Source organism: Suricata suricatta, chromosome 7 (genome assembly GCF_006229205.1).
Source record: "Suricata suricatta isolate VVHF042 chromosome 7, meerkat_22Aug2017_6uvM2_HiC, whole genome shotgun sequence".
In the NCBI taxonomy this organism is placed as follows: Eukaryota; Metazoa; Chordata; class Mammalia; order Carnivora; family Herpestidae; genus Suricata; species Suricata suricatta.
In genome coordinates, this window is record NC_043706.1 from 11,568,074 (window position 1) to 11,596,062 (window position 27,989).

Genomic DNA, 27,989 nt, shown 5'->3' on the forward strand with positions numbered 1-27,989 from the left:
GCTCCAGGCTTGAGCTGTCAGCACAGAGCCCGACGTGGGGCTCAAACCCACAAACCGCGAGATCATGACCTGAGCTGAGGTCAGACGCTTCACCAACTGAACCACCCAGGTGCCCCAGTTGTGGTTTTGATTTACATTCCTCTAATGGCCAATGGTGTTGAGCATATTTTCATGTGCTAGATGGCCCTTTATCTTCTTGGGAGAAATGTCCAAGTCCTTTGCCTGTTTTTAAGATGGTTTGCCTTTTTTTGCTGATATATAAGCATTTTTATGTAGTCTGGATATTAGGTCCTTTAGATATATGATTTGCAAATAATGTCTCCCATTCAGTAGATTGTCTTTTCACCTTCTTGGTAATGTCCTTAGATTCACAAAGGTTTTTAATTGTGGTGAAGTTCAGGTTTTTTTTTTTTTTTTTTTTTTTGCTTGTGCTTTTGATGTCGTGTCTAAGAATCCATTGCCAAATCCATGGTCGTTTTCTTCTAAGAGTTTTATGGTTTTAGTTCTCATTTAGATCATTGATCGATTTTGGATTTCTGTTTATGGTGTGAGGTGGAGGTAGGTAGGATTTTTTAAGAAACTTCTTCACCTACTCCTTTTAAAATTGGCAAACACTTAAGAAAAACCTTATTTTTATTATGGAAAACTTGAAACATTTTCAGAAGTAGTAGACTGAGTTGCCATGTACTGTTTACCCAGCTTCAGCATTTAACATTTTGTGACCAATCTTGTTTCTCTTTCTCTCATTTCCCCTTCATTCTCACACACAGAAACACACCTATCAGGTTATAGCGAAACAATTCCACACATACTTCATCTGTAAACAGAAACTTCCCCCCTTAAAAAATAGAAGCACAAAGGCATCATCATACTGAAAACATAGATTTCTTATTTGAAATCTAAGAGTTTGTTTATTTTGGAAAGTTTAGGAAACATAAAAAGAAGAAGCCATAAGAAAAGAGTCACTCACCCACCGTCACTCCTGCTTGTGTCCTTTAAAACCTTCTGCACTTTCTAACTCATCTTTACCTAGAACTGTACTGAGAATGAGGTTTTGTGGCCACCCAGCATTCCGTCCTGTCAGCGTTTTATAACTGATAGACTCCGTCCCTTATTGAGCATTTATCATCCAGGTTTTCAATATTATAACTGAAGGGTATTTTTAATCCTAGAATTTCTAGAAATGAAATAACTGGCTCAGTTGAGTATTTATTGAAAGTTTGGTTTGATCAGTACTGTAAATTGCTGTATGGTTGACACATATTTCTTGTCATTTGGGGCCTTGCTCCTGGTGCCATAGCTGCTCCAGTGTTCGGATTTGAGTTTTTTGATTACCAGTTAGTTCATTGGATGACAATTATAGTTTATACTTTTTGCCCTTTTGGAGGAGAAAAACATACAGTGTATAGTATGGGAAATAGTATCTTTACTTTCTTATAATAACTAACTCTGTACTTTTAAGTAAATTTGTTCATTATCTTTGAATTATAGTGACTTCTGTGATGTTTTAGAAATTGATTCAAATTGGCTTTGAAAGCTCTTTTTAATACATTTAACTCGATCCAGTGCTCTTTCTTGACATAGTATCTTTTCTAATTAAAAAATTACAGCTCAAGATATCACTGCAGTGAATAGTACACACTGTAAGAAGAAGATAGATGAAGATTGTGAGGGTCCGTTTAGACCTGCAAAAATCCTGAAAGAAGGAAGTGTCCTGGATGTTCTCAAAAGCCCTGGTAAGATAAGAGCTGCCTTTGAACTCCTCTAAAATCTTCATTACATATTTGGGGTCTTAATTTATTGTTGTCTGTGGTATAGTTTTCTTTAGGAAATTGAGTTGAATGTAGATGTAATTCTTTTAGAGTAACTCTCTTAGAAACTCTTCTTCTTTAGAATTCAAAGGCTGTCCTAAAATGACATCTCTCAGGAAGGCAAGGACAGCAGGAGACACAGAGGGAAGTGTGGAAGGGAAGATGAATTGCCTTTTAATAGAGAGAAAGGCCAGACTGGAATAAACGTAAGTGAACCTGAGGAGACACCTGGACGGATCTTTCTCTGAGGAGATGCTGGACTGCTTTGTTCTTCTCAGGTCACTGCCCAGTTGTGGCCGTCTTATTACAAGACCGAACAGAAAGAAAACACTAGATGATTTGAGCATATGTATATGTAAGGGATAGTACTCACTTGAAACAAGATTTGAAAGCTAGTAATGACTCGAAGGCAATGATTAGAGCTTGTCAAGTAGAAATAAGGTTTCAGTTTGAAAATCAGAGGACAGCTACAATTCTGACTGCATACTACTGTATAAATGTTTATAAGGTGATCTAGTCACTCGGAGGGAATTTAGATTTACCGAGGAGATAGATGTGTTCATGTATAATTGAATAAGAATTTCCAGATAAGATTGGCTTCTGCAACAAGGTGTAGGTCTCTTTGGTCTTGCTTTCTCGTTTTATAGATGAGTACACTGACTACAGGGGTCCCTACAATTTAGACCCTTTGACGCCATTGGGGCAGAACTCCAAAGTGCCCGGGCTAGTTAACTGAGTGGTTAGATACACCTCAAGTCCATACACTGTATCTTCATATAAGTTATACTTTGCATTCATGATGCCCACTCCTCCTCCCCTTTAATTTTCTTCAAATAGCAAGAATTTGGAGGAGTCCTATGTTCTTTTCCAGGAAATTAAGAAAACCTGAAAATGGGGAAGGAAAATAAATCTGTAAAACCTTGATATGATTACTGTTAAAATTGTGCCAACCTCAGTGCCTCAAATTAACCATTAACCATTAAACCAGCTCTAAGTTGGATTGATTGCAGTTCTGGAAAATCTCTGACAATCTTCTGTATCTTCTTACCCTCCACTTTTCTTTTCCTTTGGTGTGCAGTAAGTTGGAAAAACAGGTCACTGAGTTTATTGGTGTATATAAAACAAAGGTTAATTGGTCCAAAGTAAAGGACTGTAAGGTCATTCCCATGGATAAAAGTCGGAGTGAATTGATTCAGTTGAATGACCGCAGTTTCAGTAGTGCAAAGACTTTTTTCAGTTCCTGTTTTCCCGTGGTTCTGTGTAAATACCTTAATTGTCTAAGCACACCTTTGGTGGTTACGAAAAGTGTGCCCGTACAGTGTGAAAGGTTCTGTGATCATACAGGAGAACTGTTGAGCCAGTTTGTTTGCCTGAGGGTTTGGCGACTCCCTGGCAGGTATATGAGTACATGAGCTCTGGCTCCTCGAGGGGAGACTGGGTCCTCATGTCTGTAATCTCTAGCCCCTTCCGATGGTCTGGTTCATCTCTGGAATTTATCATCATATTTCTCGTTGAACTGTTACCATTTTAAAGTTCTACATGAAGGTAGTATAATTAAAACCAATCCTTACAACTCTGTCATACTTTGGAGGACGTCTGTGTAATGTGCATACCTGCTCAGCTCAGCTGGGTTTTACTAAAAGGAAGTAGAGGCCACCGCGGCAGTAGATCAGCGAGGGGAACACCCGGAGGAAAGACTAGGCGAGGGAGGAAGGCTGCTGGCAAACTGTAGATCGGTGCTGCGGCGGGACAGGGGAGAGCCAGACCTAGATGACCGCGGGGTGTCAGGAAATGACTACACATCGGAGCCTCAAATTAGATGTTGGGTGAATTACAGTAAGTAGAAATTCCTAGAGGAGGAAGATGATACACTGTAAACAAATCGTCTTTTGTACAGTTTGAATTAGGTCTGTGTGTCACCTACTGATTATGTGATTAATAAAAACTGTTGGGGCGCCCAGATGGCTCCATCGGTTAAGCGTCTGACTCGATTTCAGCTCAGGTTATGATCCCAGGGTCATGGGTTCGAATGTCGCGTTGGGCCTTGTGCTGATGTTTTGGAGCCTGCTTGGGATTCTCGCTTTCTGCCCCTTACCACCTCTTGCTCTCTCTCAAAATAAATAGTTAAAAAACAAATAAAAAAAACACTGCCGGGGCACCTGGGTGGCTCAGGCAGTTGAATGTCTGACTTCGGCTCCAGTCATGATCTCACGCTTCGTGGGTTTGAACCCCGTATCTGACTCTGCTGACAGCTTGGGAGCCTGGAGCCTACTTCAGATTTTGTGTCTCCCTCCCTCTCTGTCCCTCCTCTGTTCGTGCTCTGTCACTCTCTGTCTCACAAAAATGAATAAACGCTTAAAAAAAACAAACTTTAGAAAAGATACTGCCTAGGTTAAAAATAACTCTGCTTTTAAGTGACTCATGGTGGAATTTAGGAACTCTGCAATAAATGTCTGTAAATATGTGTTCTCCCAGTACTAGCACGTCAGTCAAATCCTGATGAGACAGCTTCTCTCTGTTTTTAATCACGGCCACTCTTCTCCCTGCTACAGCTTTCACGTCACCAAAGACGGATCCTCTTGCTGCTCCACCTGCTACCACAAGCCCAGTCGTTTATACGAGGCCAGCGATAAGTAGCTTTTCTTCTGGAGGAGTCGGGTTTGGAGAGAGTTTGAAAGCCGGGCCGTCTGGACCGTCGTGGCAGTGTGGCACTTGTCTGCTCCAGAACAAAGCCACAGACGACAAGTGCGTAGCCTGTCAAGCGGCAAAAGTGCCAGCAAAAGATGCTGCTAAGCAAAGTGGAATTGGAACACCAAGTAGAAGTGACAAGTCAACTCTCTCTACATCAGGGACGGGTTTTGGAGACAAATTTAAACCAGCAGTCGGGACCTGGGATTGTGACACCTGTTTAGTGCAAAATAAACCTGAGGCGATCAAATGCGTGGCTTGTGAGACACCGAAACCCGGAACTGGTGTGAAGCGAGTCCTGACGCTGCCAGTGGCTGCAGCGAGCGCCGTGACCGTGGCCGCTTCGCCTCCCACCTGCACTGCGACCACGGGCGCCGTAGGGTTTGCAGATAAATTTAAAAGGCCCCTGGGATCTTGGGAGTGTCCAGTATGCTGTGTTTCTAATAATGGAGAAGACAGTAAATGTGTGTCCTGTGTGTCTGAGAAGCCAGGTACGTGTATGGCTTTTGGGGATAATTTTGTTCATTATTTTAGTAGGACACTTAACATTTATTCTCCGCTAGGAACAACCTCAATATGTTTAATGTTTCAGGATGAGCGTTTCCTCCTGCGTCCTAACCTTCCTAAGCTGTCTGAGGTGAAGTGACTTGCCCGGGGCCGGGCCTGCGTGTTCGCTCAGGATGGGCGCCGTGGTCACCGCCCAGGACACACGCTTTTATCAGAAACTTGTCTTTCATGATCATTTTCAAAGTTGACTAATACAGATGCCGAAAGATCTTAGCAAGGGCAGTCTTTCTCTGCCGGTTTTCAGAACAAAACACAGCTTCGTCTCTTTTCCTCGAAGTAGGAGTGAGGGTGGCAGACGGTCGTTCCCGAGAAGGTTTCCCTCGGGGTGGACAGTCTTCCTTGAGGAGAAAGCTGTGGCTGAACGGTCGCGGGGGGGCCTGCAGCTGTGCGCTCGCTGCCCGGGGACGCTGCCAGGGATGCTGCCAGCGACGCGTTCTGAGGAGGCAGCCAGAAGGGTGGGGTTAGGGTCGAGTCTTTCCTGTTTCCCTGTTCAAATTTGAAACAGTTACTGAAGATTCACATCTGGAGAGGACTCTTTACTATTTTCGTAATGATCTCGTATAATTATTTGGTCCAGATACACAGTAACCTGGGTACTAAATAAAAACCGTTATGGATGTCGTGGGAATTATACTTCCTTTTTTATTGCATTATTCTTGGGTGTGTAGTTTTACGTCTGTCGTGGAAAGCTTGGAATTGGCCAGCCTGTGCCCCAGGTCTGAACTCGAGAGCTGAGATGTGGCTCTAATCCTCACTGGACATCTCCACAGGAATAAGATTTGAGAACCTTCATTCTGAAATAACTTTCTCCTTCCGTCTGGCATCACTCTTTGTCCTCTTAAAAAAATAGAAAGCAAGCCTTTGATCATGCAAGAAACCAAAATTAATTGAGTTGGTTGGGAGTTTAAAACTGAGTTCAGAAGTAAATTGTTACTCACAAATAAAGAAAGCTTGTGTATTTATTAAATAACCTGACATCCTGTAAATGGTGAGCCGTCATTTTAAGCAGAGGAGTGATATAGATAAATGTGGTTTTTTGACACGCTGCCTAGGTGGCCGTCTGGAGGCTAGATTTGAAGACAGTGACATTTGGAGGCAGAGGACAGATGGGGAGACTGCAGCGGTGCACGCAGGCGCGGGGGCCGGAGATGCGCACTGGTGCGGTCCGCTCAGGGCACAGAGCAAGGTGTAGCTGGAAACGCGCTGGTCTGATTTGAAGCCGTGCGGCTCACACGCGTATACACGCGAGGACTTGGGATGTACTGTAATGGGTGTTCGGGGCTGGAAACACACATTTGGGAGTCACTAGGCTGCAGTTTTCAAATAAGCCGTGGGAGCAGAGGTGACTTAAATGAAGGCATGGAGGGAGTTTCTAGAGAAGATGACCCAAACCTGCACTCCGCCAGCTTAGGGGAGTGGCAGGAACAAAATTTTGGAACCGGTCATTTTAAAGGAGGAACCACTGAGGAAGACCAAAAACTCCTTGGCACCGATTGGGTTTCAGGAAACAAGAGCCGAGGTCTGAATAAGAACTGGCTGTTGTTCACACAAGGGGTGAGGGCCGCTGGGCATAGAGCGGCGCTTGTGGGCTCAGGTGAAGGGGAGGAAGTAGATAGAAATATGTGAGGGGGAAGAGCCATTAGCCACACTAACCATGTAGATAGCGGTACCGGTGAGGAAGCTGTCAGAGCGGGTGACTGTGGCCCCAAGATGGAACCTCCGAGAGAGGTTTTATTGGCAAGATGGAAGAGCATGAGCGCAGAAGAGGCCAGGTGGCTGGGAGGGCAGCAGTCGGGGAACTTGGGGTAGGGGGGAGGCGGGCTGCCGGAATGGACGGCTCCATTCCTGACACGAGTGCTTCTGGACTGCTCTCCGGAGCCCTCTTCCTGTGCACCCCACGCTCCCCACAAGCTGGTGCTTCTGCCTCAAGATGTGTCACTTCTGTGAGTCTGTTCTCTTGCCCCTTAGTCCTCTCTTCCTTTTTTCATTTATCACTTTCCTTTCTGGTGATGGTATTGCTGTGTGTGTGTTCACTTGCCCCCTTCTTAGACCGTTAGCACTTTGAGAAGGTGAGCAGCATTTTGGTCATCTTTATGTCCTTAGACCCTTGATAAATGTCTGTTACATACCAATGCCCTGAACATGGCAGGTGGTGGTGAATTGAAATGCACCGTGGACAATAGAATACTTCTGTGCAAAAATGATCATTTCAAAGGCACAGACCTGTGCTTTGAAATCTCAGAATTAATGTGGACGGTGGCTGTGTATTTTATGTGTTAGGGTATTGCCTATAATTTATATCTTTTATATAGTCTATATATATATATTTTTTTTAATGTTTGAGAGAGCGGGTGCGTGGGAGGAGGGGCAGAGAGGGAGGGAGAATCTGAAGCAGGCTCCAGGCTCTGTGCTGACAGCTCACCAACTGTGAGATTCGACCTGAGTTGAAGTCAGATGTTTAACTGACTAAGCCACCTAGGCGCCCCGGTATCTTATATTTTTAAATGTTGTGTGCTGTTTGAAAAAATTTGACAAAAATTCCCTTTCCCCCCCACTGTTTTACTTATTATTTTTAAATTTACATCCAAGTTAATTAGCATATAGTGTAATAATGATTTCAGGAGTAGATTCCAGTGATTCATCCCCTGCGTACGACACCCAGTGCTCCTCCCAACGGGTGTCCTCCTCGGTGCCCCTCGCCCACAGCCCCTCCAGCAGCCCTCCGTTATTCTCTGTATTTAAGAGTCTCTTACGTTTTGTCCCCTTCCCTGTTTTTATATTACCTTTGCTTCCCTTCCCTTCTGTTCGTCTGTATCTTAAATTCCACATATAAGCGAAGTCATATATTTGATGCCTAATTTCACTCAGCATGACATACTCTAGTTCCATCCACATTATTGCAGATGGCAAGATTTCATTCTTTTTGATTGCTGAGTGTGTGTGTGTGTGTACACACACACACACACATACACACACCATCTTTATCCATTCATCTGTTAGTGGACGTTTGGGTTCTTTTTATACTTTGGCTATTGTTTGACAAATATTCTTAAGGACATTTTAGTTTTATTTCTTTAAAATTTTTTTTTACTGCTTACTTTTGAGAGAGAGAGAGAGAGTGTGTGCAAGTGGGGGGCGGGGAGCACATTCCCCCCCCAAGAGAGAGGGAGACAGTCTGAAGCAGGCCGCAGACTAAGCTGTCGGCACAGAGCCTGATGTGGGGCTCGAATCCATGAACCATGAGATCAGCTGAAGTTGGATGTTTAATCACCTGATCCACCCAGATGCTCCAAGGACATTGTAATTTTTTAGGCTCTCATTTGTGGGCATGATGATTTTTTTAAAACCATAATTATTGAGACCTCAGGTTAAGAAGAGAGCTCGTCACTAGGCCAAGCAAGCGTAAGCTGCTTGTTTATAAAAGAAATTTGAAGAGTCTGTAGTGTTTTAACAATGTAAAGTTTATATTTCTGGCATTTTATCTGTTTTCATAGGAAACACTGATTGAACATTTAGACCTAGTGGTGTCTTAAGATTTTGACATAACGTGGATTGGAATTTATATGTGTTTCCTTACTATTTTTTAGGAAGTTCGGTACCTGCCTCAAGTAGCAGCACTGTCCCAGCCTCTCTGTCTTTTGGAAGCTGCCTAGGGTTAGACAAGTTCAAGAAACCGGAGGGCAGCTGGGACTGTGAAGTGTGCCTCGTGCAAAATAAAGCCGACTCTGCCAAATGCATAGCGTGCGAAAGTGCAAAGCCAGGCACAAAGTCTGAGTTCAAAGGTAAGGCCTGGGTGAGGAGCCTCCTTGTGTCGCCATTTTAAAGTGAAATATTTGCAGACAGCTTTAGTTTTAGAATTGTTCCTTCTCCGAAAATGCATGTAAAAACGAGGTATTGTTCTGGACACTCTGAGCTCACGTCGGTCTCTGAGTTGCTGTAAAGTTGGAGGATTAACTGGTCAGCAGGGAGGTGTCTTCCCTGCAGCTGGTGAGGGGCTCGGTCTTGTTCGTGTGGCTCAGTCTGAGAGGTTTCAGCTGCTAGTTTTTCACTGTTAACAACCCATTGGCCTTGAGATGAATCTCCCGAATTTATACCCCTACAGCCATATTGTAAGTCCTCTGGACCTGGGATTTGGGTTCCTAGGGTATGTCTCAGAAAAAGAACTCTCTTCATATTTCTGTAAATATAAAAAGAGGGGGAAAAAAAGATTTATGCTAAGATTGTTTCTGGAGGCGCATTCTTCAAGTCTTCCTAGTCAATAATGATTTATTTCATACTTCATATAAGATACATTTCAGTCAAATTTTGATAAAAGCCAGAAAAGAGAAGAGATTTTGGATCTGAAGGAGCAGTCAGGGAGAGGTGGGAAGGTCTTTAATCTGTAAGGGAACACACCTCGCAGGGGAGACGCGGCGGGCGTTAAAAAAGAATGCCAGGCTGGATCTGCTCGTGACCATGCCGTGGACGAGTGGCGTTCCAACTTTTTAACTGGAAGCCACTCATTCTGCTTTGACATGGTGACCCGTCACATGCACAGGGTGTTTGTATGATTGAAAGACAAGTTTTACCAACCAGTTCTTACCCTTTAGTATGTTTAAATTACCCTGCTTCTCTTCTTTTTCATTTTAGAAGCAAAATATTGGTTGTAACCCACAAAAATAGTTACATGGCAGTAGTCACACCTGGTTTGAAAAACCCTGCATTTGGGTGTTTTAGATCACTGCTTTACTGTCCACTTGAGGTCACCGTGCCAGTAGCCGTTAACTCGTGGCCCTTTTCCCGTGATCGCTCGCTCGCTGTTGCACAGTAATCAGCTTATCTTTAAATCCGTCCCTTTGAGGCAGAGGTGGTAATGAGCTACTTGTTGTCTTTGGCACCTTCCTTTTTAACTTCTACCTAAAGAGATATCACTTAAGGTATTTGGAGACCATGTCGCTAGGCCGCTTGCTCCTGAGAGTCTGGCAATTTTCAGTTAAGTTTCCTAGCAAAACAAAGGAATGTATCATCATTAAAGAAGGGAAGTCTACAGATGTGAGGGCTGGTGACGTTTGGCTTTCCTCTGTATTATTCATAGGTGGATAAGCAGAATAATGGACAAATATCTTGGCACAGGAATCATTCCTGTTTTGAGCTAATCAGTCAAGTACTTTGTTTCTAGTTTACTCAGTTACAGAAAAGCATTGTGCAACCAAGACCTTGATCTTGTCAATATAGCGTGAGCTTCTGCTCGTGCAGTTCTCCTGCTGGCTTTTTGATGCTGGGAATCATTTTTAAATTTTTGATTAATAACGCATTTTTTCACAAGATTTCAAACTCCAGTTACGACAGGATTCCAGTGAAAAGTTGATCTCTTGTCTCCACTGGTTCCTTTTCCATTCTCCCTCCCCTGCCAAAGGCAATAACTGTGGTTAGTTTCTTACAACTTCTCCGGAGTTTGTTTATGCACATGATAAACAAATGTACCCTTCTTCTGTATATTTTTATCTGCCTCTATTTTGTCAGAAAATGGAGATCAGATTGCCTTTCTGCCACCTTGATTTTATCACAGATGAGCCTGGACACACCTTTGTTCTTCATTCTTCATTTACAACGGCTAGGATTGCATATGGCATTTTATGTGTCTGTGAGTTTCTTTAAAATAATGATTGAGGATGTGCGGGTCCTCTGATTGGGACATCTGCCCCTCCAGTGATCTCCAGAGTTGATTTGGCCCATGTGATGGCTAAGCTGGTGGCCCTTTCCTCCCTCCCCGCTCCGTGTGCACTCCCGCCCAGAGCCATGCACCGGGCCCGGCAGGACGACCTTCCGTGACAGAAGAGGACTGTTACTGAGGCAGAGGCAGAGGAATTGCTGCGCTCCCTCCTAGAGCCTCCAGACAGGCTGCAGGAGAGCCCCCTACAGATGGAGGGGGTCAGGCTTCCAGGACTCCAGGCACGTCGGAGTGGGGTGCTGCGGTGGCTGTCTGCCTTTCTTAAAGAAGTGAACACATAAATAAGGTTTAAAAAAAATGAACACTTAGCCATAGAATTGCTTGGTCAGAGGATACATATGTTTGGAAATTTTGGAAAACATTGGCAGTTGCCTTCCACAAATTTCGTGCTGGGTTACACATCCCCGTGTAATGTGTAAAGTGTTCTTCCGAGACGCCTCACCATTACTGTCTCACTAAGTCTGTGTGGTCTCTGCCAGTGTCCCAGATGGTAAGTGGCATGTCAGGATAGTTGTGGGGATCTAGGTGTGACTCTCATGCTGATCACTGGGCAGCTAGTTTGTGTTTCTGTGGGCTGCTTCACACCTCACAGCGGCCCTTCACGGAGTGAGCCTGTGTCTCTGGTTTTCAGGGGCACGCTTGGTTTGAGAGGGTGACGCTAATTCCGTGTCTTTGTGTGCTTTTATTTTGAAGGCTTCGGCACACCTTCCTTGCCTCCGAACCCAGCAGCCTCATCCTTCAAATTTGGTCTCCCATCACTGTCTTCTGGGCCTTCTCAGACTTTAACAAGCACTGGAGATTTTAAATTTGGAGAGCAGGGAGGCTTCAAAATAGGTGTGTCTTCAGATTCCGAGTCTCCAAACTCCATGAGTGAAGGCTTTAAATTTTCAAAACCACCAGGAGATTTTAAGTTTGGAGTTACGTCCGAGTCTAAGCCTGAGGAAGCTAAAAAGGACAACAAGAACGATAGTGGTTTTAAGTTCGGACTCTCTTCGGGTTTAAGCAGCACAGCGTCGTTAGCGCCGTTTCAGTTTGGGGTGCCTGCTCTTGGGCAGCAGGAGAAGAAAGAGGAGCTCCCTAAACCTCCGTCTGCGGGCTTCGGCTTTGGTGCAGGAGTCAGTAACCCGGCCCCGGCCGCTGCTGCCGGCGCGGCCGCCGAGAGCAAGAGCGGCTTCGGCTTCGGGGCCATAGGAGCCAAGAGCGTGTCGGTGGCTCCGCTCACAGGGAAGATGCCCGAAGCCAGCAAAGAAGACACTCCCGCCACCAAGGGAGGGTTCGCTTTCGGCGGCGCAGAGCCCGCCCCCCTGCCGTCTGCCTCGTTGTTCGCTTTGGGGAGGACAGAAGAGAACCAGCAAGAGCCGGTCACTTCCACCTCTCTCGTGTTTGGGAAGAAGGCGGACGGTGAGGAGTCAAAGTGTCAACCGGTGTTTGCCTTTGGGAATTCAGAGCAGACCAAAGATGAGAGTTCGGCAAAGGCCACCTTCAGTTTCAGTGCGGCAAAGCCGTCTGAGAAGGAGTCAGAACAGCCGACAAAGGCCACTTTCGCGTTCGGAGCTCAAGCCAGTACTACGGCTGGTCAGTATTAAACACTGTTTTGTTCTTTTTTACAAGGCGTCTCTGATATCTGGGCAAATGCGGCGGGTCGGGGAATGGTTGACACTGAACACAGTCGAGAGAGGCCAGTCACCTCTCTCTGGGAAGCAGCCTAGCTAGGGGTTCCTGTGTCAACTGCTCCAAACCCGTGCGAGGCGGCGATGTTACCTACGGGTCTGACTCTGAGAAGTACACGGCTGACGGAGAGCGCACGGTGTCGCACGCTTGTCCACGGCTCTCCCTCCTGTGTGAGCTTTGTTCAGGAAGATAGGCCTTCTTCTGTAAGCTCGTGGAGTATTTTCTCACTAAATCTCTCCATGCAGGCCTCCGTTCACAAATAGTTAACCAGTCCTCAGGCATCCACAGAGCATAGACGACAAATATAGTTAACCTCTGAAACTTAGAGGCGATTCTGAAAACTAAAATCCTGAAGGGAAAATGAAACAGCATTTTTTTTTACAACTTAAGAAACATGGTTGGTGAAATAAAATCATTGTGTGGGCTGAGCAGCGCAAGGAACATAGATGCTAGTTTGGTGAGGTGGGATTTCCGGAGCCCGTGCAGAGGTGGAGACAGACGGAGTCCACTTGGTTCCCAAGCCATTGCAAGAAGAGGACCGGGTGGAGGAGAGAGCAAAGCAGAGATGCAAGAGTGTGCAGAGCAAGACCCTGGCCTTAGAAATGGAAATGGCCCACTCACTGGCACCAAAGCCAAAACCCTGAATGCTCTCTAAGAGAGGAAAGCTGTTTGCCACAAATAAACAAGTATCCGATGAGCATCACACTTCTAATTTGTAACATCATACACTGAAACAGGAGTACTGTCCTCAAAGTGAAAATGGTCTTTTTAGTTTTGAGAGAGAGAGCATGAGTTAGTGTGAGCACAGGTAAGGGAGGACCAGGGGTGGGGAGAGAGAATCTTAAGCAAGCTCCATGCCCAGCACAGAGCCTGGGGCGGGGCTTGATCTCACAACTGTGATACTATGCCGTGAGCTGAAATCAGTAGTTGGACGCCTAGCTGACTGCGCCACCCAGGTGCCCCATAAAAATGGTCTTGATCTGGGGCACCTTGGTCTGTCAACAATAAATGTTAAAAAAAAAAAAAAGAAGAAAGAAAATGGTTTTGCTCTTATAATTTTATATCCAGCCAAATTTGGTTGAACGTAAGGGCAAAATAGAGATGTTTTCAGACAAGCAAAAAAATAAAAATTGAACATCCATGAACCACTTCTGAACAATACGCTGGGAACAGAATGAAAAATCAACCTGAGGGGGAGAAAAGGAAAATGGAACTCAGTGAGTAGGTGTGAGCAGTTTTTGTGTATTGTCTGTTTGGAAATCCAAAACACTCCCCCCCCCCCAAAAATAAATAAAAACTAAATTATATACAGTTTGGAAAGGAATAAAAATTCGATCGGGCGTAATTGGGTATAATTAGGGGCTACTATACTCTTCCTATTGAAACAGACACTCTTAACCTCTCATTAGCCCACTTGAAAGTGAGCCACGCGCTCCACTGTCTGTAGATCGCACTAATGCCTGTTTCACAGCATGACCTGCGCTGGTAGGGAACTATATTGGGACAGTTGAAAAAATGTCTTCAGTAAAGTGGGTGGTTTCAGGATTACCATATAAAAACCAGGAGGTGTCCTCTAAATCAGCAACAAACGGAAGAATGTCACTTGTACTTTCTTTCTTTTTTTTTTTTTAATGTTTTTTATTTATTTTTGAGAGAGAGCGACAGCATGAGCAAGGGAAGGGTCAGAGAGAGAGGTAGATACAGAATCTGAAGCAGGCTCCAGGCTCTGAGCTGTCAGCACAGAGCCTGACGTGGGGCTCGAACCCACCAACTGTGAGATCATGACCTGAGCCGAAGCCGGACGCTTAACCGACTGAGCCAGCCAGGCGCCCCGGTCACTCGTATTTTCTAACATGTCTAGTTTGTGTTTTATAACAGCAACAGAACACATGCTACATAATAAAAGAAGAGAAAGACCTACTTCTGAATACGAGTTCCTGAGTGAGGATGGCCTCCCCCCCAATATAATTTCCGTGTTCTTGTGTTTAGTTGTGTAGTGGACAGTGTGACTTGAGTTTCGAGTGTAAACACAGTGATGCCCCAGCCGTGTGTGTGTCGTGCTCCCCACAGTGTAACTGCCATCTGTGGCCACGCCACATTGTCCCCGCGCTGTAGACGGTCTTCCCAGTGCGCCCCCTTTTAGCCCTGTGACTCAGTCCCTCCGCACCTGGAAGCCTTCATTCAGCTTCTAGTGGAATTTTTGTGGAACATGACGGCTAAGCTAATTTTAAAATTCACGTGGGAGGGAAAATGCCTAAGAAATTTTGGGGAGAAGGGCAGGCCCCGGATCAGGTTTACTACTATCAAAGCAGACTATTAATTAAGCTGCAATAATTAAAACAGTCTAGTAACAGTAAGTGTAGAGGAAACAAATGCGCACATATTTGGAAATTCAATATGTCATAAAAGTGGATTACAGATTAGTGAGAGAAGGGTGCCCTGTCAATTGGATAAATTACAATTTTGCTAACGTAAATTGCCACGTTTGCAGTGCGGCCACCCCGCACTGCCTGAGCTGCCGCCCGCAGTCCTCTGTTGGATGTGTTGGATTTAAGGGATATTTTTATTCTTATTAAGCCGACCGCTGAGAGCTTGCCTCATGTCAGACAGAGTTCAGACACCATAAGTGGATAGATGGATGTATTTGCTTACATCAAATTTGGTTTAATGTGTCCATTGGATGAATGAATTTTTATAAAAAACTTAATGTTTCTATTTTCTAATGAAGTTGTAGACCGTAGGGAGGGAGAAGTGCTTTCTGTGCTTCCTTGTTCTTAAAGATTTGTGTTTGCATCTTCATTTCTCTCTCACAGACCAAGGTGCAGCAAAGCCAGTGTTTAATTTCTTGAACAACAATTCTTCTAATTCAAGTGCCCCGGCAACTTCGGCCGCCGGCGGCATATTCGGGGGTTCCACCACGGCCTCCAGCGCGCCCATGGCCACCTTCGTGTTCGGACAGGCCAGCAGCCCTGCGAGCGGCGCCGCCTTCGGGAGCGCGGCGGAGCCCAGCACTTCTCAGGCTCCGCTGTTTGCTCAGGACAGCAAGCCTGCCGCCACGGCCAGCACGGGCACGGCGGTCACCCCCTTCGTCTTCGGTCCAGGGGCCGGCGGCAGTAACCCTGCAGCCTCCGGTTTCAGTTTTGGAGCCACCACCACGTCCGGCTCCACAGGTACATTTACAAAAGAAAAACCTGTTGTAGTTGGACTGTTTACTCCTGTCTGCTCAATCCTGTCTGCTCTGTGCAGTTGGCACGGAGCCGTTGGGTCACCTGCGCCCAGCAGGCTGTAACCGTTCACTGCGTGGAATCCGTGCGTTTTGCATTGTTTAGTAGAACTAACTCTGGGGAAGGAGTTTTTTTTTTAATCCAGTTTATTTATTAAAAAAATTTTTTTTAAATGTTTATTTATATTTTGAGAGCAACAGAGTGTGAGCAGGGAAGGGGCAGAGAGAGAGAGGGAGGCACGGAACCCAATGCAGGTTCCAGGCTCTGAGCTGACAGCTCAGAGCTGGACATGGGGCTCAAACTCACGGACGGTCAGATCATGACCTGAGCTGAAGTTGGACGCCCAACCGACTGAGCCACCCAGGCGCCCCGGGAGGAGATGTTTTGATCTCAGCGAGAGTGTAATATTTAATTTCTCCAAGGGTTCTTCTTGCAGTGCTAGGTTGTTACGTAAGCAGACACTGGGGACTATTTCGTCAGACGCTCGTCCACATTACGTAGTGTATGCGTGATGACGGCATCAGCTGATTTGTGCAGTGCCTTGTAGGTCTGGTGAGGATCAGGTGTCGCCTTCAGCGGATTCCTTTACCTAAAAATAACTTGGCTGTGGGGTGGGGGCTCTTGGCTAATAGTTTTGGTTTGTGTGAGTTCTGTATGGTTTTACAAAATGATAAAATTGTATTCTTAATTATTAATCAAAAATTGCCCTGATGGGACTTGTTCAGCAAGATAAGTGTCTGAAAGAAGCTTGAAATGTGCTGCTGAGTTTTTAGACATTTCTCAAACTTGATGTGGCTGTAGCTGTTCGGTGACGTGAGTGTTTCTCTGGGCCTCTAGGACCCTCCTTCGCATTCGGCACTGGACCTTCAGCACCATCTGCCAGTCCAGCATTTGGTGTCAACCAGACCCCAACATTTGGACAAAGTCAAGGTGCCAGCCAGCCCGCCCCCTCGGGCTTCGGAGCCCTGTCGTCTTCCGCAGCCTTGTTCTCTGCTGGCTCTCAGCCCACGCCGGCTCCCTTCGGGCCGGCGCCGAGCAGCAGCCAGCCTCCTGCGTTTGGACAACAGCCGAGTCAGTCTGCGTTTGGCTCTGCAGCAGCTCCCAGTACCAGTAAGTGCGTGCTGGTCACGGAGTTTGCATCTGGGCCTGCGTGCGGTGTGGTTTCTGACAAGAGTGTTTGAATTTTGAAGCCGTGCATAGGTCTTGTTTTTTAAATGTCTCCTACTTGGCGGAACAGAAAAAAGTGTATGTTTGGACTTTATAATATAAACACCATTCTCAACTTTTCCTATAGTTAAGCGCTTGAAGGTATTCATGTATGTGATTACAGTGTAGTTATTTCTTACTCTTTGATGTAGATGGGCATCGTTCAGTCCCATTTCTCCCCATCTGAATTTGGGAGCCCTGCAGCCTAGATTCCTGCAGGATTTTCTAGGCCTCCTTGTGGGACGTGTTTCGCCCCCAGCGCAGCGTCCTCCTCAGACCAGACAGCCCGGCTGTCTCACAGCCCCTGACCGGCACTGTGCACACAAGCGCATTGTTTACAGTCCGGCTCATCGCATGGTACTGGATGTGTTTCCTCCGAACTGCACGATGTGCATTGTTCTCACTGTGAAATATAACGTCACGTAGAGAAGCGTGAACCACCAACCAACAGTGTGATGTCGTAGCAATCGCTGGTGTCGCCCACCCCCCAGGAGCCCCTCCAGCCCCCCTTTTTGATTGCACCCCTCTTTCCTTGCTCTGATGTGTCCTGGCTTTTATGATCATCACTTTTCAGGTTTTATTTAAAATTTTTTTTTAATGTTTTATTTATTTTTGATACAGAGAGAGACAGAGCATGACAGGGGGAGGGGCACAGAGAGAAGGAGACACAGGACGGGACGCAGGCTCCAGGCTCTGAGCTAGCCGTCAGCACAGAGCCTGACGCGGGGCTCGAACCCAGGAACGTGAGATCTGACCTGAGCCGAAGCCGGAGGCTTAACCGACTGAGCCACCCAGGCACCCCTCGGGTTTTATTTAAAGTGAACTACTGATACGTGAATCTCTAGAAGATACCGTTTTGCTTTATTTTAACTGTATATAAATGGAATCTCACTGTATTCAGTCTTCCGGTTCTTGTGTCTTTTGCTTTTGCTTGTGAAACACATCCGTGTTACTACATGTAGTTTGTTCATTTTCGCTGCTGTAGAGTAAATCCATGTATGAACACACCGTGATGTATCCATATCCTGCTCTATTTAGCCGTGAGGACATGCAGCTCTGCCTGTCCTTGTGCCCACGCTGGGGGCCGCACGTGTGTATTTCTCGAGGGTGCGTACTGGGGAGCGGGGCCCTGAACGCCGAGGCGTGTGTGCCTGTCTTCTGCTTCAGGACATAACACAGACTTAGCCCGGTGGACTGTGCCCGTTCACGTCCTGCTGTCTAGTATGAGGATTGTCAGATTTGGACTCCCGTTGATTTCATTTTTTGTGAATTTTTTATAAGGGTTCTTTTTTCTTTTCTTGGTGGCCATTTTTCTTTTCTGGTTTTTTGCAGGAATTTTTAATACATTTTGGATATTAATACTTGGTCAGTTAGTACAGGCAAAACTTTTGTGACATGTGTTAATCATTTTAGTCGGCATTGATCGATTCTTTTTACTATGTGGCATCGCAGTGGTTAGCTTCCCTTCCCACAGGTGACGCTTCCTTCCGTCCTCCTGACGTGGGGACCACTGTGTGCTCAGAGCAGCGGCTCGAGTGTGCGGACGCCGCGTGGTATGTACCGCGCTCTCCGTTCTGTGGTGGGTGTGGTTTTCTCCAGCACGAGTGATCCGTGTCTGTGTGCATAATGTCTTCGTACCTCAGTAGTTACGACTTTTTACGACTTTAGCTCTTCTCCCGTTCCTGTAGATCACTTCTCAGTGTTTTCATGTACGTTGGTTGCGTTATTTAGAATCTGAAAGAAAACTTTTTACAGAATCTTCTAACCTGCTCCTCCCACCAGGCTTTCTAGGCCCACTGTTGACCTCTGGTCTTGGCATCTCTTTTTACCATTCTCTTGGAGATTCTGGAATCCTTCCTCTCAAAGTTTTTTAAAGGAATCTCTTTGCTGGATGATTGTCTTCTTGTTTGTTTTAATAGAGCAGATCTTCCAGTGATTTCTGAACTCCTCAGAGAAGAAAATTTTGAGACCTTGTCTTTGCTTTTTGACCCATTTCTTCTTTCTGGAATCTGATTAGAATCTTTCCTTGTGCCTCCAGTGTTCTGACTTAGCAAGAAGCTCTTCCTTGGTCTGATGCATTTGCACCATTGATTGTGTAAGGAATTTAGTCTGTCCTTTTGTGAACTTCCATTCTTGGGAATTTTGTCTTGAATGATTTCTTTGGAGATTTTTGTGCTTGTGCCTCACTCTTCTTTAACTTCTGCTCTTTCCTTTTTATCCTTTCTGCACTTTCTGGGAAGATTCCTTTCGTTCATCTTTTATTCCTCCTCCTGTCAAGATTTTTACTTCTGCCAGTATTACTTTTTAATTTCAAGTGTTCTTTTTTGTTCTGTGGGTGCCTTCTTTTATATCCTTCTGTTTCTGTTCCGGAATCGGCCCCTCTGGATCTCCCGACGCTGCAATGAGGTGCGTGTGTCTCCCTCCCGCTGGGGTTCTCCAAAGTGCTTTTCTCTTTTATTGTTCTGGTTTGGGTGTTTCTTATGAAACACTCTCCTCAGATGTCTGGTGCTTCTTGGCTGTACACACGGTCGTTTGTTGTAAATTGTAGCAAAAGGATAATTAACGTGACACCCGCCCTTTCAGCAGTTTAAGTGGACAGCTCCGTGTTGTTACCTGTGGACACAGTGTGGCGCTAATTGCTAGCACTTTCTCATCTTGCACAACTGGAACGTGACTTCCCTTGAGGAGCACCCTGCCCCACCCCCACCAGCTCTCTCCTGCCCCCTCCCCCGACCGCTACTCCCGTCTCTCTGCTTCTACTTTGGTTTTCGGATCCCTCATGTAAATGAAACCTGGCAGAACTTGTTCTGTGACTGCCTAATTTCACTTAGGGTGATGTCCTCTAGAGTCTGTCATGTTTGTGCATATTGTGAGATTTTCTTTTTTTTTTTTAAGGATGAATAGCCATTGTATGTAATGTGCATTATTTCCCTCTACTCAGCTGTCCATGGGCCTGTGGGGGGGTTCTACATCTTGGCCGCAGTGAACCCCAGCGTCCAAATATCTCTTCAAGATTCTGATTTCAAATCTTTTGGATAAATACCCAGAATGGGATTGCCGGGTCATATGGTATTTCTATTTTTAATTTCTTGAGGCACCTCCACACTTTCCCAGGGAGGCTCCACCGGGGCGCGGGCTTCCTTTTCTTCACAGGCTCACCAGCCTTGTCTCTTGGTGTGTTTCTTGTTTTTTTTGATGAGTACAGCCATCCTAACAGGTGTAAGGTGATACCTCACTGTGGTTTTGATTTGCATTTTCCTGATGATGAGTGATGTTGAGCGAGTATCTTTTTGTTTACCTGCTGGCTATTTATGTGTCACCTTTGGAGATATCTGCTCATGTTTTTGTCCATTTTTGTAAATGTTTATTTGAGCCACCTAGATGCCCCTTTTTTGTCCATTTTTAAATCGGGTTATTTGTGGGTTTTTTGACTGTTGAGTTGTGGAAGTTCTTTACATATTCTGGATGTCTGCTCCTTATCAGATACATCAGATACAGACATGCAAATATCTTTTCCCATTCAACTCGAAGTTTAATGAGTATAGGGCATGTAAGTACCACTTGTAATTCTTTGTGCTTGGATAGGCTTGTAGATCTTGAGTTTCCTCATAGGTTTATCTGCCTGGCGGGTTTACTTGGGAAGACCTGGCCCTTCTGGAATCCCCGGAGAAGCTTGTTCGCAGTTTCCTGCCTGGAGGGCACCTGTACTCCTGGTGGCCCGGGTTCTGGGGGCGGGGGTGGGGCAGGGCTGCGGCTCCCAGCCTTCCCTCTGCTCCTCCTGGTGCCCGTGGGACGTCCTTGCCTTCCTGTGTGATGCCCGCCCCAGCCAGAGACTCCTCCGGAGCCTTGCTGGGCTGGAGGCCCCTGGTTGTGCTGGGGCGGGGCGTGCGTCTGGGCACCTGCCGTCACACGGCCCATCCCCGGCTTCCGTGTTGTAGCCGCCCCGGCCCCCCAGGCGGGCTCCGCGGGGGACTGCAGCCCTGGCTCCCCGCAGTCCTGGGGCCGCTGTTTGGCGTCGAGGTCTCTTCTCCCTCATCCTTGTAAAAACCCCTTTACTGTTATTTTAGCATCGTTTGTGAAGTGGTGAATTAGCGCCAAATGTTGATTCCACGGTCTTTATCCAGAAGTCTCTTCCACCCTTTCCTGCTTGGTTACGGGGGAAGCCGGGTCACTTGTCAGGCGATGTGTGAGTATGTCGCGCATCCGTGGAGAAAATGCTTCCTTCTGACTTTTCCTCGCACTAAGCCACCGGAAGGCTGGACCCCGCGCCCCTCCTGCACGGTGAGGGCGGAGTCCTTACTAGAAAAATCAGCTTTTTGACCTTAATGGTATTTTTTTGCTTTTTTCTGTTGCAGCGGCCGTTTTCCAGTTCGGCAGCAGCACCACGAATTTCAACTTCACGAACAACAACCCGTCGGGAGTGTTCACATTCGGTGCAAATACCAACACCGGCGCGCCTGGGGCCGCGGCCCAGCCCTCGGGCTCCGGGGGCTTTGCGTTCAGCCAGCCCGCCCCGGCCTTCACCATGGGGTAAGCGGGCCTGGCCTGCCGGCGCTAGTGTGCGCCAGTGCGTGTGCGAGTGTGTGCCTGTGCATGTGTGTGCCTACCCGTGCACCAGCGTGTCTGTGCGTGTGTGCCTGTGTATGCGCCAGTGTGCATGTGTGTGCCTGCCTGTGTGCCAGTGCGTGTGTGCGCGCCTGTGCGTGTGCCAGTGTGTGCTTGTACATGCACCTGTGTGCGCCTGCCCGTGTGCAAGTGTGCGCCTGTGTGCACCAGCGTGTGTGTGAGAGAGTGCGTGTGCCTGTGTGCGCATATACCTCTGCGTGTGCGTGGATGTGCGCCAGTGCATGAGTGTGAGAACCGGAAGCGTGTTTGCCGGCGTCCCCAGCCGGTCCGGGCGGCCTGGAGGAGCAGCGGGACTCGGGCTTCCTCTGAGCACCCTGTCGCATAATGGAGTGTTTGTTTTTCACAGATCGAACGGGAAACATATGTTCTCTTCTTCTGGAACTTCACTTCCCGGTCGCAAGATAAAGACTGCTGTCAGGCGCAGGAAATAAAGGTCACTTCGGTGTTGTACACACTTGCACAGCAGCCGGTGCCCTGCTTTTCAGATCCGGGATCGTACTGTGTGCTGGGTTATTGACGTCCATCCGCCTCAAGACTTCTTTAATTTTGGGGTTTTCCTCCTTGTTTTCTTTCTCCACAGACGCCCCGCCCTCACCTCGCCCACTCCCTTTTTAAAGCAAATAATAGCTCGATTGGTGACTGATTCTTCAGCAAAATCTGCGCCCGGCACATGAGCCCCTGGCCTGGCTAGGCCGGCGGGGCCCAGGGGTAGGGCTGCTCCGCGAATGGCTTGTATAGAACCTCTGCGTCCGCGCCGCCGCGTGCGTGGCCGTGCGTGGCCGTGCGTGGGTCTGCGTTGCGGGAGCGCGCTGACGTCGTTAGTTCGGAGGACTCCTGTATAGATTAGAGTGTTGAAGTGAATGATTTCTATGCCGACTCCGTGCTGGCGTGTGTGTGAAGTGAGTGGGTCGGGTGTCTTGTGCACTGAGCTTTGCTGATAGAGGAAGCCTGGTGAGAGGATGGTCCGTGCTAGGACTTCTTAGAGCTAGTTCGTTCTCCGTTTCATAATTCTCTGCTATTTCTGTATTTTCATCCTCCTATCACCTGTCTTGCCTTTTTCATTATTTTATTATGAAACTTGTGTAAATACAATTTTGTTTCTGTACCTTTTTGGCATAACAAATCTGTGAACTTGAAATTTTAATTTTGTGTTAGGAAAATTCGTTCGTTCTTTGTTTAGTCTTGTCTCAGATTTTATTATGTAAATCCCATTATTCAAAGTTGCCTAAATCCATTTGGAAATCTTTAAAAAAAAATTGGGGATTCTTAAAGTGAATTTATTGGCTTTTCTGATCCAGTTTTGTTTGGACCAAAAACCAGTATTGTACAAAGTATTAAGCATATATTTTTATATTTACTGAAATGGACTGTGGTGACTTTGGATAATAAGGAAAAGTTTAATATTAAAGCCATGTTTATTACAGTATAATTAACATGTTAAACCATGGGATAAATGCCATCAATAAAAAAATTATGAAATAGTTTTTGTTCTAGTGTTAACTTATAATGAAGGTACCAGTGTTAACGGAAGGGAACCTTTTTTTAAAGGTTTGCTGTGGTCAGTCAGAGAAATTCCAAAGAATACATTTAAGTGCTTTGGACATCTCCTAAGCGAAGGGGGAAGTGTCTGAACGAAAAACATGTAGAAGGTACCCTGCTTTTTGTCTGGTGCTAGGGATCACGCCTACTTTGCATATAAATTGACATACCTTTTTAAAAGTTGAAAATAAACACGTAACCATTTCTCTTTGTATTTGTATCTTCCTTGAGAGGTGACTAGACAGTGTTCATTGAGCTCTTGGAGACAGGCAGCCTCCAAAAACTTGAGGGCTTCTTTTTGTGTGGAATTCTTGTGGATTATGTTAGTGGATATCTTTTTTTTCCTTCCTAACTAGGTCTCTTCTGTGGTCAAAGAGCTGTTGGGATCGCATTTGCTAATTTTATACTTAATTTGAGTACATAGTCCAAATTCAGAACTTAAAAATGTTTATGAGCTTTTTTATATGTGTTCCCAATTTTGGAAAGAGATTTTTCGTATTGACAACCTCTTAGGCCATCATCAGATGCTGGTTTTGGTGTAGACATTTTATAATTGTCACTTTTATTAGTAATACACATTTGACATGGGCCTGTCTGGGGGCAAATGGTGATGAAGACTGGAAATCTGGTCTGAATGCTGAGATGTTGATTCCAAACTAAATTGCAGGCGCATTCATTACTGGCCTTTGGGCTCATATGAATGGGAACACGACGCTTTCTACTGTGGGAGAGATTTTCCTAAGAAACATGCTAGAAATATTAAGGGATGGAAAAGCAGACTTAAGGCGGTGTAGGCACACCCGAACTGAGGTCGGTAGAGCTGGATTCAGGACGTGGCACTTGTACCTTCCCTCTCGACTGCGGTCCCTCTCGGGCTGCGCGGGGGAGAGCAGCTCGGCCTTGAGCCTGGCCCTCCCCGCTGGCGAGGTCCCTGGCGGGGCTGGCTCGGGCACGGTTCCTTTCGTGCTCCACGCGCAAGCGCAAGTGAGGGTTGAGGGCGGGTTGTCCGAAGAAGGGGAAATAGCACAGGAAGAAAACCCCCTTCTCATGCTGGGAGGCCCCAGTGCAGGAGGTCCGGGCCCGCCACCTTCCAAGCGGCGTGCTTCTGAGGGAGTCAGGATTTGGGGCGTTAAGAAGTGTAATTTAAACAATTGGAAAATGTCTTCTAATATTTGTTATAAATTCTTTCCTGTAATTGTTTATGTAATTAGGATTTTAATTAAGGTGTTGGACTGATTTTATTATTATTTTAATGTTTATTTTTGAGCGTGCGCGTGCGCACGGGGACAGAGGATCTGAAGCTGAGAGCCGATGTGGAGCTCGAACTCACAAACCGTGAGATCATGACCTGAGCCGAAGTCAGATGCTCAACTGACTGAGCCACCCAGGTTTCTGAAGTGTTGGACTAATTTTAAGAATCTGTAACCAGGTAATTTAGCGTAATACTGTAATTTCAAATAATCCTAATTAGTTACTAAGTTTATTTTTAAGGGGTTTTATTTTTCAACTATTGTTGGCATGCCATATCCGTGTCAGGTGTACATGACTCAGGAAGTCTGTACGTTAGTCAGTGCGCACAGAGTTCAGGGCAGTCACCGTTTGTCACCATCTGTTATTACAGTAGAACTGACTGTATTGCTGTGTTGTCCTTTTCATCCCCATGACTTGTTTCCAGAGTCTACTTAAACTTTGAAACTCACTGAAAACTGTACAAAGGTTAGCCGGTAGGTTTAATGGACACTGGCACATTTGGTATAGTAAGAAGGAGAAAATGGGGGGATAGCGGCTCTAGCGACACACACCGGCTAAATTTGCTAATAATACGGGGGGCGGGATTGCTTGTAGAGCTTATCCTAGAAGTCCACTGCAGTTCCAGAACGTAGTTCGCGCCGGTGTGCAGCTGTGTGTAGGTTCTTTAGCTTTGTTCTTCCGGAGGACCTATTTTGTATCCTGTCCTCCTCTAGATGTGTTACAACAGGAAATGCTTGAAAGAGCAGAACTAGGTTTTGTTGCTTTTTATTGAGAGCCAGAGAGCTTGCGAGCAGGGGAGGGGCAGAGAGAGAGGGAGACACAGAATCAGAACTACGCTCCAGGCTCTGAGCTGTCAGCACAGAGCCCGATGTGGGGCTCAAACCCACAAACTGTGAGATCATGACCTGAGCCTAAGTTGGACACTTCACTGACTGAGCCACCCAGGCGCCCCAGAACTAGGTTTAAATTGCCCAGTGTGGTCATTTACCAGCAATGAGACTTTGAACTTCTAGTTCTTCCTGTGTAAAATGGGTCCTTAATATACTGAATAATTGCTTGGGATGATTAACCAATTTAAGGAAAGGATAGGATTAGTTTAACATGAAACTTAGTCATCTATGGGTAACTTTTGAGTGACTTGCTAAGGGGGCATGGCTTTCTGGGAGACTGGTTTTGGAAAGCACTCTAGCTGACTGCAATTCTCGTGAAGGCAGAGAAAGCTAGAAAAGCTGAGCAAGGTCTCCTTAAGCAGGAAATTCTAGAGCAAATCTCAAATTAACAGAAAACAAAAGCATCGGTGATCAAGTATTTATTGAGACAAAGAATACAAATTGGTGGCATACAAATTATTAAAAATAGATTGCTGAATTTTATTTATAGGCAGGCCATCAGATACTGTTCGCGGGTCAAGCCCTATTAGAATGAACTGCAAGAAAATACAGTTTGGGAGGAGAAACGTCACCCAGGCAAGCACTTGTAAAGACTTTGGCCTCTGGTATGGAGGCTGGGAAATGGCAGGTAAAGGAAACGACCCGGGTCAGATTTCAGGAACACTGCTGTCGGCATATTCTTCCCGAGGCCCGGCAGCCTCTCTTCACAGGGAGAAGTGTAGAACGAAAACACTGGAAACACTTATGCATAAGTGAAACACCCAAACAAGTCCTTATAATGCAGCTAAAACTTTTACTGTCCTCTGAAACCATGAACACTAAAAGCCTTATTTTTATAATTTAGACAAAGGGGCCCTCAAATGTGTGTTGTTGTTGTTGTTAGTCTTAACTATTTGGGTAAAATCGGAAGGTAAATAAATGTGGAAGTGACTTCTGAACCAGGGCCATGAAAGCACCAGTTGGGCAATACTTAAAGGTTTTCTATCCAAAACAGCATTGGCTTTATTTTTATGGTCACAGAGGAGTGTAAAGGGCCATCCTCGTGTGTACTCACCTCGGGCCAGTGTGAACACAACACGTCACACTCGTCCTGCGGGGCCCCGGCCCCCCTAGCCAGCTTGTGTGGGAGCCGCCGAGCCCACCGCCGGCTCTGTGGTCTCGTTAGGGCGGTCACTGCGACAGTGTTCTCACTCCGCTTGCCTTTAACTTTTGCCCCTTATTACTTATCTTGTAAAAGTGAATAATGTTTATACCATAGAAACAACTTTCTTTTTGCCTTTTTAGGCTAGTTTCAGCATGAGACATGCTCTGACGCAGAAAATCAGTATTTCTAGTAATGAAGTATATTAAATAGAAAAGTGTTTTTGAAAAGATGGGAGGTTCCCCCCCCCCACTCCCCAACCTGAAGGAAAAAACCTCTCCCTCCTTCCCCATTGCTTTTTGTGATTTCCCCCCCACCCCACTGAAATGGGCATCAAAATCTCTCTTCCTGTGTGCTGAGTTCCAAATACAGAAACAGCCTTACATTTTGTTGTAAAGGCCAATACTTTCATTTTCTAGGGCTTTGTAACTTGAAGATGGACTTAAATGAACCTCCACAGACAGCCTTCTGAATAAGTTGGATACAGCAAATGTGCAATATTTTAAGAAGTTGAACTGGGCGTCTTCCTTCCTTTCGTTTGACTATATAAATTAAAACAGCCTAGATGGTGACCTTTATAGTTTCCTCTCAGATAACTGGAAGGCTCCATTCCAGAGCTACATGGCTGAAGGACACTTCAGCTTGCCTTCCCCGTCAGCGGCCGAGACAGTGTATCTCCGTATACACTGCTGATGAGTGGTAAGTTTCTGGAACATTTCCCGTGAGGGGCCATTGAGCTAAGTATCTTCCCAGGGGCTACAGCTGAATGGTCCGTTGAGTACTTTGACACACTTAACAGATAGGCTTTCTGTATTGGGGAATTTAATATAAAATTATTTTGAAAAATAGGGTTTATGAAATTTTATAAGGTATTAATAAGGACACAGTTAAGGTTTCCATAGACATCAAATGTGAGTATTTTCAGTTTCAAAGTCAAAGAAAAACCCACTTTAAACACTGATATAGTGATAATCCCACTGTCTTTCATTTGCTATCAAAGACCAAAAAAAAACCCCCCAAAAGTCAAGATTGATCTTGTAAGCAATCTAATTATGAAGTGTCCAACAGAGTTTAGTGTTTTTTTGGAAAATAACATCAGGGTTGGAGAAAATGCCTAAAAAGTAAACTTTTCCAGGTGTATTTCACACAGCGAACAGGGCCACCGAACAAAACACGCGCACACTCACAACACTAAGCTTCACTTCAGTAGAAGAATAAATTAAACCGGCAACACACACAGTGTTACTTAACATTTCCCTCAAAACACCATCCCTGGCAGACCCAAAGCGAGGTTTTGGCCTAAAGAACTCAGAAAAATGTCTGGAAATACCTGTTTTTGTTTTAGAGAGAGTAGTTCATAATGAGAAAATTGCTAATATTTAATAGACTACTAGTATTTTATCATGAAATACTAAGATTATTCAACTCCTTGAGGTTTCAAAAGTCACAGAACTATATAAAATATAAAAGGAAACTAGCTAGTATGTAAATATCCTGTATAGAAATAGAAGTTCTATTAGAACACTGAAAACCACTAACACTTTCTTCATGCCGCACACATACTGGGAATATTGTTTTACAGTAAATATGCAACAATCTGGTGAGTAATCCCCCCCCCCAATATTTGTAGTTTGATTTAGGGCACTAAAAACACTTGTACATGAA

The 27,989-nt window shown here is 45.7% G+C and overlaps 1 protein-coding gene across 2 annotated transcripts in view; it reads left to right on the forward strand.

Moving 5' to 3' along the window:
* Positions 1-23,246, forward strand: part of NUP153 (nucleoporin 153) — an 84,002-nt gene extending 60,756 nt beyond the window's left edge. For both annotated transcript variants that reach the window (XM_029945659.1, XM_029945660.1), the window contains 8 exons: positions 1,611-1,736; positions 4,364-4,990; positions 8,654-8,848; positions 11,470-12,351; positions 15,261-15,617; positions 16,509-16,781; positions 21,233-21,407; positions 21,850-23,246. In XM_029945659.1, coding sequence (XP_029801519.1) covers positions 1,611-1,736; positions 4,364-4,990; positions 8,654-8,848; positions 11,470-12,351; positions 15,261-15,617; positions 16,509-16,781; positions 21,233-21,407; positions 21,850-21,934 — 2,720 coding nt within the window. In that variant the 3' untranslated portion in view covers positions 21,935-23,246. The remainder of the gene's footprint in view (positions 1-1,610; positions 1,737-4,363; positions 4,991-8,653; positions 8,849-11,469; positions 12,352-15,260; positions 15,618-16,508; positions 16,782-21,232; positions 21,408-21,849) is intronic.
* Positions 23,247-27,989: the final 4,743 nt, after the last annotated feature.